General features: G+C 38.0%; 1 protein-coding gene across 1 annotated transcript in view; it reads right to left on the bottom strand.

The window, feature by feature from the left end:
* ATRNL1 (attractin like 1) overlaps nucleotides 1-9,804 on the bottom strand; it is a gene marked incomplete at its 5' end in the record, with an annotated part of 851,278 nt that overhangs the window by 396,368 nt on the left and 445,106 nt on the right. The window contains one exon of the mRNA XM_006031896.2: nucleotides 3,879-3,957. Within this exon, the coding sequence (XP_006031958.2) occupies nucleotides 3,879-3,957 (79 nt within the window). The remainder of the gene's footprint in view (nucleotides 1-3,878; nucleotides 3,958-9,804) is intronic.

The following is a 9,804-nucleotide window of genomic DNA, read 5'->3' as shown; positions in this document are numbered from 1 at the left end:
GGGCATCATAGTATAACTGAAGAAACACAGAATGTATATAGATGTTCAACAAGCTTTAGGCATAGTACATCACAAGAGACAGGAACCTAAGCAGACAATAAATGACCAGCAGAGGGTTGTTGCAGATTAGAAATACTGATAAAAAATTAAACTGAAGGATAGAAATAATTGTCCAATTTTCAATATGTCAAAAGGTAATTTGCATTTTATGTATATGGATGTGTGTGTGTACACACACAAATATACCTATACACACATACACACACATACACACACGTGTGTATGTGTATAAAATGTATATTTTATATATAAAATATAAACTTTGTATGTATGTGGTTATGTATATAAATTATACGGAAAAGTAGTGACAAGTGGCTGACAAGTTTTGAGAAAGTATTATATTGTTAATCAAAACTGAGAAACTACAGAAAACATAAGTCTAGGTCTATGGTCAAGACAATGGGAATAAAGGGAATAAAACTTCTGAACAGTGTATGATGGTGGTTTAAAGAATAACTACAGTGCCATGATGACTAAGTAATTGAAAATAAAATAGCTAGATTTTCAGGAAAATGTAGAAAATCTTGGACAGATACTTATTACATAATGCAAAATCAAAACGTTGCTACGTAAGTGGCTAGATTGAGCCCAGGCAATGTTTAAATTGTCAGACCTATGGCCAAACATTTAGGTCAGGATGCAACAGTTCAGGGTTCTGCTTTTATACCTCCAGTGAACTCTCCTACGTTTTAGACATCTGAAAAACTTAAAGGAAAAAATTACTCAAATCAGTAGCTTCCTGAAAATCACAATCAAAATGAAGTTGTCAAAAAAAAGGCTACCAAGAATATGATAGTCATGCATAACTTCCTCCAGGGAAGACAGATTGCCACAAATAATAAAGGACTTCATGATGAATAGCTATTAACAAAATTTTCCCTTTTCATTTTTCCTTACACTTTTTCTGTGATGTATGATTCTACTGTTGTAGTTTTTGGTGACAGCCAGAGACAAACACAGCCTCTGTAGCTAACCTGAGACAGTTCACACACTGGAGATACAGGCACCAAACATTTCTGTTTTTCAAACAAGAAAGCCCATCAATACAAACGGATAGCTTTTAAGAGAAGAATTTCAGAATATACTTCAATGATTGATTGCTTTCCATCAACATGTTACAAGTATAATTTTCTTGAAATGCTTCAGTCCAACAACCTTAAAATGTATGTTGGCTCCTAAAATGATGTCTACTGACCCAGATATAAATGAAACGTTAGATGAAGGTTGGTGCAAGTGTTGTACTAAACATGAAGACTGGGAGTGATGTGTGGTGAGTAGACAGAGTAAAATAGAAATAGGCCAGTCTCTCAAACATTTACAATATATGATGTTACCATGCTACCAGTCATTGCCCATTTCAAATATGTGGAAAGATATACTGACATAATTTTGTAGGTAATTATGAAATAATGATTTTCTCAGATAAATTCAAGCACAGGCGAGAAGCAATATTGCAAACTGTCACAAATTTTAGCTCAGATCACATTAGAAAATATTTTTATTTTTGCCTTATCAATTAAACTGATTTATAATAACCCTCATTGTGTGTGTGTGTGTGTGTGTGTGTGTGTGTGCGTGCGTGCGTGCGTGCGTGCGCGTGCATGCGTGTGCGAGTGAGTGATCTGGCATGACACTATACACATTTTTATAACTTCCAAAATCTTATTATGCCATCAAAGAAAAAACCCAGAGAATTCTAACAACTTTTTACCCATGATGACAGAGTTGCTTACACAGTACACTAAAGGTCATTCTAATTGTACTTTCAAACATCTAGAAGATTAACCACAGAAAGCAGACAATGACCAGTAAATCTATAAACTCATGCATTTCTGATTTACCTTTAACATCTCATTAAAATAATCTGATTATAGTGAAAAATGGGATCAGGCAATCGCTGCATTCCATTACAGTACATTGTTGTACAGAATTATTGACAAAGAATTAAGTTTTGAGATAGGACCAAATGGAATATTAATAAATTAAACAGACGACCAGGGATTAATGTAATTTCCTTCCAAATTTGGCAAATAATGTAATAATAAAACTATATGAACACGTCTTCTGCGAATAATTCTAGTCAATGTAATTCTTTTGAATAAAAGATAATACTTGAATGAAATGACTTGGGCAACTGAGACCCCTTGCACATGGTATAGTTATGGTGAGATTAAAGAGTTAATCGTGCCATAAGCAGTAACAGAACTACACATGCAGCAGATTTACAGCACCATAAAGAGGTAAACTAGCCACAAAGATATTCCACAAAACATATGGAACGCCTTTGTGGTTCATTTGCAAGACACCATAAATTGAACATGTAGCTCCGCAGGATCTGAGGCTGTCCCAGGACTGAAGCCAACAATCAGCTGACAACCCTAGGTCTCAAATCAGATGTCTGGTATGGCAGGAGGTGTAATGTTTAGGAGGGGCATAAAATTCCTTCAATCACAAACAAGTCATTGTTTTAATGTCTGCTAGGGGTAACAGTGTTTTCTGTGTAGTATCATTTTAGACTAAAGCTGGGTATTAGTACACTACAATTTATCTGAAAGATTTCAGTTACTACTAGTTACCTGATACAGAATGCGTGAATACAGTGCAGACATAAGGTAAAAAAGTCATTTTGATTTGAGGCATATTCCGGCTGATTAGAGTGACAGGATGCTGTAAGTGCATGAACAAACATTCACTTGGAGCAGTTTCAAAAGGAAAAGGGAAGCTGCTGTTCCAGAATGCACAGCAGCTGCTAAACTGTAACCGCTACATGCGCTCAAATCTGTAGTCATACAAGTGAGCTACCCTGTCCCAACTTTAGTCGCAGATGAAGCAGGGTTAAAGTTGGAGGAGTTTTGCTACATTGTATCGCTACAACCTTTACAGTTACAGTACAACACCTGCAACCTTGCCCAAAGCAGCATGCCTCTCTCTCCTTTTGAAACCACTCCAAGGTTTGTCTACACCAAAGATAAATTAATTCAGCAAAGAAAAATCATAATACGATTAATTTCTTAACATCCGGACTTAAATTCCAATCTAGTAGGTGGTATTTCCTAAAGTTACAAACAGGCCACCAAATGAGAGCATTAAACACTTCTCAGCTTATTTGTGAAAAGAAAAATTAAATGCAATATCGGTACTTGTCCTTTGAGTCTTATCTTGAACAGCTAAGAGTAGATATTGTTATAGACCACATTTTTTGACAGACCTATGACAATTCACAAAGAATAAAGCAAGTTTATAGAGGAAAATGTATAGAGTAAAACCATGACCCCACTAAAGTCAATAGCAAAGCTCACTTTAAATTTAAAGGATCTGGGGATTACTAACAGTATTTTCAAGTTAATAAAGGGAGTAGACTCAACCACTAAGGAGACTATAAACGTTTGGGCAAGGACTCTCTTGAATTATGCCTTCAAATAAATACCTAACATAACCAGGCCCAACTTAGTGCATGCATAATGCTAATAAGTAAGAACAAAGATAATGAATAGCACTCAGAAACATTGAAGATACAATACTTCTAGGTATGACTATACTTCTTCGTATTACTTCCAACTAATCAAATTCCTTGATGAACTTATATGATGGTAGTTGAGAATATATACCCCTACCAACAATTAATTTAATACTGGGGAAAACAAGCAGATCCTTTTTTCCTTCCTTAGTATAAAAATGTCTGGGAAAAAAAAGATAATGTAGTCAAAGGGAGTTATTTCATTTGTGCAAGTATGACAGAAGAGGCTGTGTGTCCACCTGTAGCTCCAAATTTACTTTGAAAGGTAAAACCATCATAGTTATCCTAAAGTTACTGATACCTCTCTCCGTCGAGAAGCCCAACAGGTTTGTTTGATTTTCCAAACGACGGCAGCTACCAGCAGTAGGGACAAGAAGCAACTGCAATTACAGAAGAAAAAAAGGAAAATAATAACGATCAAATTACTTTCTATAAGTGCTCTGTAAAATAATTCTCTCTTTGATTAGGCAAAAAAGCTGAGGCAAGAAAGCTAAGCAGGTGCAGAAAACACAAAGATGTTGGAAAATATAATTCTGGCGCAATGATTGATAGCTGTCAATCATCTAGCTGTTGAGTGGAAAAAAAGGTGCACACCCAGAAGGCTATGTGTATCTGCATCAAGCACTATTGCTATCCTCACTAGAGCAGCGTAATCTCAATCTGAACCACAGTACAGTCACCAAACGTGTGTTGGGTATTTCAAGCTCAGCAGGCAAAAAAAGGAGGGGACAACCTGCTCTTAGAAAAATGAAGGATCTGGAAGAGGAAACTTCAGATGCCTCAAAACTCTTCTGATTTTGGCTAACAGTAAGTGGAAGGAATGCGGAAATTATACTTAGGCATAGCATTCATTATTGTGATGTCTTGAGTTGGCACGTGAGGCAGCTCTGGGTTCCTTTCTCCAGTATACCAAGTATTTCTGTTGCAGGAATAAAAATCACTTTAAACAACATTGCTGTTAGACTACTAAGGAAAAAAACTGCAAAAATCCCCTTGATTTGTGTAATATTTGAATGACTAACTCTCCATACTTCCTAACCATTAGTTGTTTTTCCTCCTTTTCCAGCTTTTCCACCCGTTTATATTTCTTCTTTCCATTTATAATTCTCGCCAGGGAGTTTTACGAAAGAAGCTCTGTTTAATCCTACCTTTTCCTAGTGAGGTTCTGCATGGTTAAAGAGGACAAAAGTCATTCTAAAAAGACATACCTACTATGAGATACCAGGACACCTTTTAATTGGTTTAGTCTTTATGAAAAACAGGGTTACTAGTTGCACCTAAGTGTTGTTAATAAAGACTTGTCTGTGTACAGTTTTTGCAACTGAATAATAGAAACTTTTTACTCTGTCAGTGCAATTACCCGTGCAATTAGTGCACATGAATAAACTTCAGAGCTTATTGCTCCAGAGTTTTTTTTGCTCCTGGGCTTGCCATTTGAACATGCATCTGGGAGCAATGAACTCCAGAGCTGATATTCACCCAAAATATACCCTCACCACCACTATTTTGCAAACTTGAGTGAAATGAAGAGTTGGAATAGCTGTCCTTAGGGCAAGAGTCCCCATAAATTCAACTTTTATTCTCCCTTCCAAGATTGTTAGGTCAGGTGCTCATTATTAGCAAGTATGATGGACAACAGCCTGAAAGGATCTGGAATAAATACCCCAAATTTTTCAGATGCTGCAGGATACCAAGAAGTCAACTGCAAATTCAAATATTTCACAATAAAAAAACCCCAGTAAACACTGGCAACCTCAGTATGTCCAGAGGCTAAACAGCATAAACCAAGTTCTGCAAACATTTAATGAAATATGCAGGAGAAGAATTTTTATCAGCATTTTCTTTACTGAAAGTCCTTTTCATGAGAGCCATCTAAACACTTTTTATCAATTCCTTCATTGGACACCCCTGAGAGAGCCTGCCAGAGTGGTGCCAAAGCTCAGTATTGGGAAGTATATAACAAAGGTGGGTGGAACTCTCCTTAAGAAGGAGAGAAGTCAAGTAACTGAAACCAACAGCTAGGTTTTACTGCCTTGAGTCTGGCTGTACAGATTCAAGAAGGCTGATCAGCCTAAACTTGAAAGGGAAAAAAAAGTTAAAGTTTCTGGTCCTAAATGCAAAGCTCTACCTTCCTCTTAATAGCCAATGTCAACTACCAGCATGTCGTCTGAAGGTTCTTTAACCCTCTTTGGGGCTCAGGTGCTGGTATAGAAAAGAAAATATATACTCGCTCACTCCTTCTAGGACCACTTTTAAAAATTATACTGGGCTTTTATTGGATCCTGGCACAGTCACTTTGTATAGATAACTGACTTCTCAGAGGTTCTTACAGATGCGCAATAGCAGGACCAAAGGATTGGAACAGTTCAACATACTTCCAAATGATTTTTCCTACAAAAAGCTTTTGGTAGAAAGAGTAAATGAGCTTTAATAAAGGATGTAAGAGGGCAATGTACTAGTTCAGGAACCTGAGGGAATACAGAAGAGGCATTTCAACTCTCTGCTCTTTAATGAGTCTTAATGTAAATTATCTTTCTCCAAATGGTTCTTATTGAAGTGATAAAGCATTTTGTTAATATACTATTGTTGCTAACCAAGGATATTCTGTCAAAAGCTTTTCTGTGACAAAATCGCTTTATCTTGAGAGTCAACCTCTGATAGCAATGATAATACCATGAGTCACTATTGTAGAATGGAAACACATTTGCTAATGGAACCATTTAGTTCATGATTAAGGCTGACCCTTTCCTTTTTCTTTCTTTCATCATCATTATTTTTAAAATTTCCCAGTGGCCCCACCTCTATTTCTCAGTTGACATCAAGAATTAGCAGACGAGGTGTTACCACTAGGGACAGAGAAGAACAGAAAACTGTCCTGGGACAACACATGAAATAAAGGTAAATTGTTCCACTTGTTCTTTCCCTCCTCTCCTATTTATCCACCTCAGGGAAAAATGGGAGGCAGTAACACAGAGTCTCGTAGTGGCATTTAAGAGCACTGGTCCCCAACTTATGGCTTGCAGAGAACATGTTGCCTCTGAGATCAGCTACAATGCTTGTGGCCACAGGAAATTTTTTTAAAAGTCTTAGGTTGGCAGGGATAGCAATGCGTGACATTGCCTGCAGTGAATTACTGTTGTCCTGAGGCCAGCAAAGCTTGGGAGCCATTGCTTTAACGTAATGGGATTGAAACTCAAATCAATACAAGCAAGCACAAGTACCAGGGAATTAGGGCACAACAAAGATGACATCACAGGCTGGTCAGTAACCTGCATCTCAAGAGAGGATCCCATCCAAGTGGTCAGAGGCATAGTTTTTATAGAGGTGGGGCAAAATCTGAACATAGCTCCCAACCTATTTAGTATGTGGCCTATGGGGAGGGGGCATAACCTGTGTATTTTGTTCCAGGGAGAGCGCTTGCTTGATGGTGGGAAGGGATTTGGAGAACCTACCCTACACAGGGAGCATAAACTTAGGCATTTGGCAGGCTCTAAACAAACCTTGGACAATACTTCCTCCTACCTCTCTAAATCTATGATCCTACTACATTGCCAGGAACTGAACCTATTTCAAAGGAACTGCTCTCAGCCACCTCTCATCCAATCCATGTCCTGGCAGCAGACCTGAGGCCACTAAGATGAAAGTTTATACACAGCCTAATACAGGGCCTATGGGAATCAATGGAAAAATTACCACTTTGTTCTATGTTAAGATACATCAGACATTTGAGATCTCAAAAGATAAGAAGCTACCTTCCCTACCATCTATAAAGAAAACTTTCTTGCAGAGCCAGCCTTACAGGTGGACGATGTGGATGACCACCCAGGGCGCTGTGGTCAGGGGGGCACCCTCCCACACACATACAAGTGTGAGCAGCACTCTCCCCCTCCCACCCCATCCAATCTAATCCAATCCAATCCCCAGCCCTGGCAGGAGAAGCAGTGCCCAGCCCAACCTGCATCCTACCTCCAGCCACTGCTCAAGATGAGCCGGGCCAGGCAGGTGTCTGTGGGGTGGCTCCTGCTCCAGTCCACCCACCTTGCTTCCACACAGCGGGCAGTGGTGCTGGCTGGTGGGCAAGCAAATCTCCTAATACATACTTAAACTCAAAGACAGGGCTCCAAAATATAAGTTCACCCAGGGCGCCATTTTCCCCAAGGCTGGCCCGGGGTTCTTGTGCCTAGCTGTGCAGGGTCAAGAACAGAGTATGCATATCCCAATGACACTACCACAAACAATCATCACAACAAAGAAATTAGACATTACAGCAGTGCATGCTTTAATTAACATTTTGTAGAACCTCTTTTTTAAGGAAAAACAATGACTTTTAATGTTTAGTTTTCTTTTTTTTCATAGAAAACTACCAGGAGAGAGCCTTTGGACCTGCTATGATAATGAGAGTAAGACAGACATGGAAAATACATTTTGGCTGCTTACAGACATAAAAAAATGGTACTTTAAACTCAGCGCACCCCCGCACCAAGGCCAGCACATGCCCATAAGAGGCATTGTGTTAGTTTGACCCAGCTTGCTCAACATCTGTATAGATCAGAGCTTTAGCGGGACTTTTGGGGGGCTTTTATCTAATCAGCTGATTAAATCAGCTAAATCAGCTGATTAGATAGAAGTGCCAAAAAGCCCTTCTGAAGCATCCAATCTATACAGATCCTGTGGAGCCAGGGCAAACTAATGTGCTGCCTCTTCTGGTAAAGCGCTTTTTTTCTTCTTTTTTTTTTTTTTTTTTGGGGGGGGGGTGTCACATCTGTCACAGCCCTTGTCAAACCAACCTGTTTTTATTCTGTGATGAGATTAACAACCTCAGTTTATAAAGATAACAGCATAGATGTAATACATTTAAACTTCTGTAAACGGACGCCCTAGCATCACATAACATTCTGATTACAAATTAACACAATACAGTGTTGATAAAGGACATGTTAAATTAATTAAGAATTGGCTAACTGAGAGATCTAAAAAAAAACAGTTGCTAATTGGCACATTCTTGAATAGTGGTATTTCTAGAGGGGCTCCACAAAGTTCAGCACTAGGCAAGATGCTATTTTCATTTTCAATATTTTCATTGATGATTTGGAAGTAAATATGCAAGTGCTTCTAATAAAATTTGCAATGATGTAAAGACTGGCAGAATTGTAAATAATGAGGACAGAACAGCCATGCAGATTCAAACAACCTGATTTTAAATATAGGTGATGAAAAGCTATGTATCTAGGAACAAGAAGTGCAGTCCATACTTAGAGAATGGGGGAGTCACTTGGAAACAGTGACTCCAAAAAGGATTTGGCCTCATGTTGGACAGACAGCTCAGTGTATACACAAGAAGGACAAATGCAATTGTAATGCTGACAGTAATGAGTGGGAGTAAAGAGGTGATTTTTCCTCTGTATATGGCATTAAGGGGACATAAGCTCGATACTAGAATATTAGCATCTAGTAGCAGCTGTTGAAAGACAGAAAAGGGTGCAGAACAGAGCCAAAATATGATTTGAGACCTGAAGCAACTGATTTACACTGACAGACTTAAGAGAGTTCAAATTGTTTGGCTTATCAAAAGTTGAGTGGAATAGTGCCTAAATATCTTTTAAAATCTTGGATTTATTGCCTATGTTTAATTGACTTTCAATGTTTTAATCAAGGTTAAAGGCATGCATATTCCTTCACTGCTCAATAACCTTAACTCTGACCCGTAAATTGTTTAAATGTATTTCTGTCATTGTGATTTTGGTATCCTAGGATATTTGTAAATCTGAACCAAAATCAATATTCTTTTCCAAACATAAGCACTATACAAAACATCTGAAAAAGTGTCACAAAGATAAATACATATAAATTAGAAGGATCCGTCTTGAATCTAAGTTCAGATACATTCATAATTTTACCATAATCCATCAATGCTGTATCATTCTAATAAATTAGATGGATATTATTTTCATGAAACCGCAATGACAAGTTATTTACCATTTTGCTGGCAAAGGATGCATATTTTACCTAGTATCCTATGAAAGCAACTATGTAGATACTGAAATCAGGAGGATAAAAAAAAATAGCAATTTTTTCCCAAATACCTGGGTCTCAATTGAGACTATAGTCCTGCGATGAAATACATTTGTCTCTTAGAGCTTGACAAGAATATTGTGCTTGTGCCTAGGATGTGTTAGAGTCAAATCACCTTTACTTGTGTTAAAGGATACACACACACCATGACCAGC

The sequence above is a fragment of the Alligator sinensis genome, unplaced genomic scaffold, assembly GCF_000455745.1.
Source record: "Alligator sinensis unplaced genomic scaffold, ASM45574v1 scaffold1073_1, whole genome shotgun sequence".
Taxonomy (NCBI): domain Eukaryota; kingdom Metazoa; phylum Chordata; order Crocodylia; family Alligatoridae; genus Alligator; species Alligator sinensis.
Note: the sequence above shows the minus strand (reverse complement) of the source record. Positions and strands in the feature narration are given on the sequence as shown.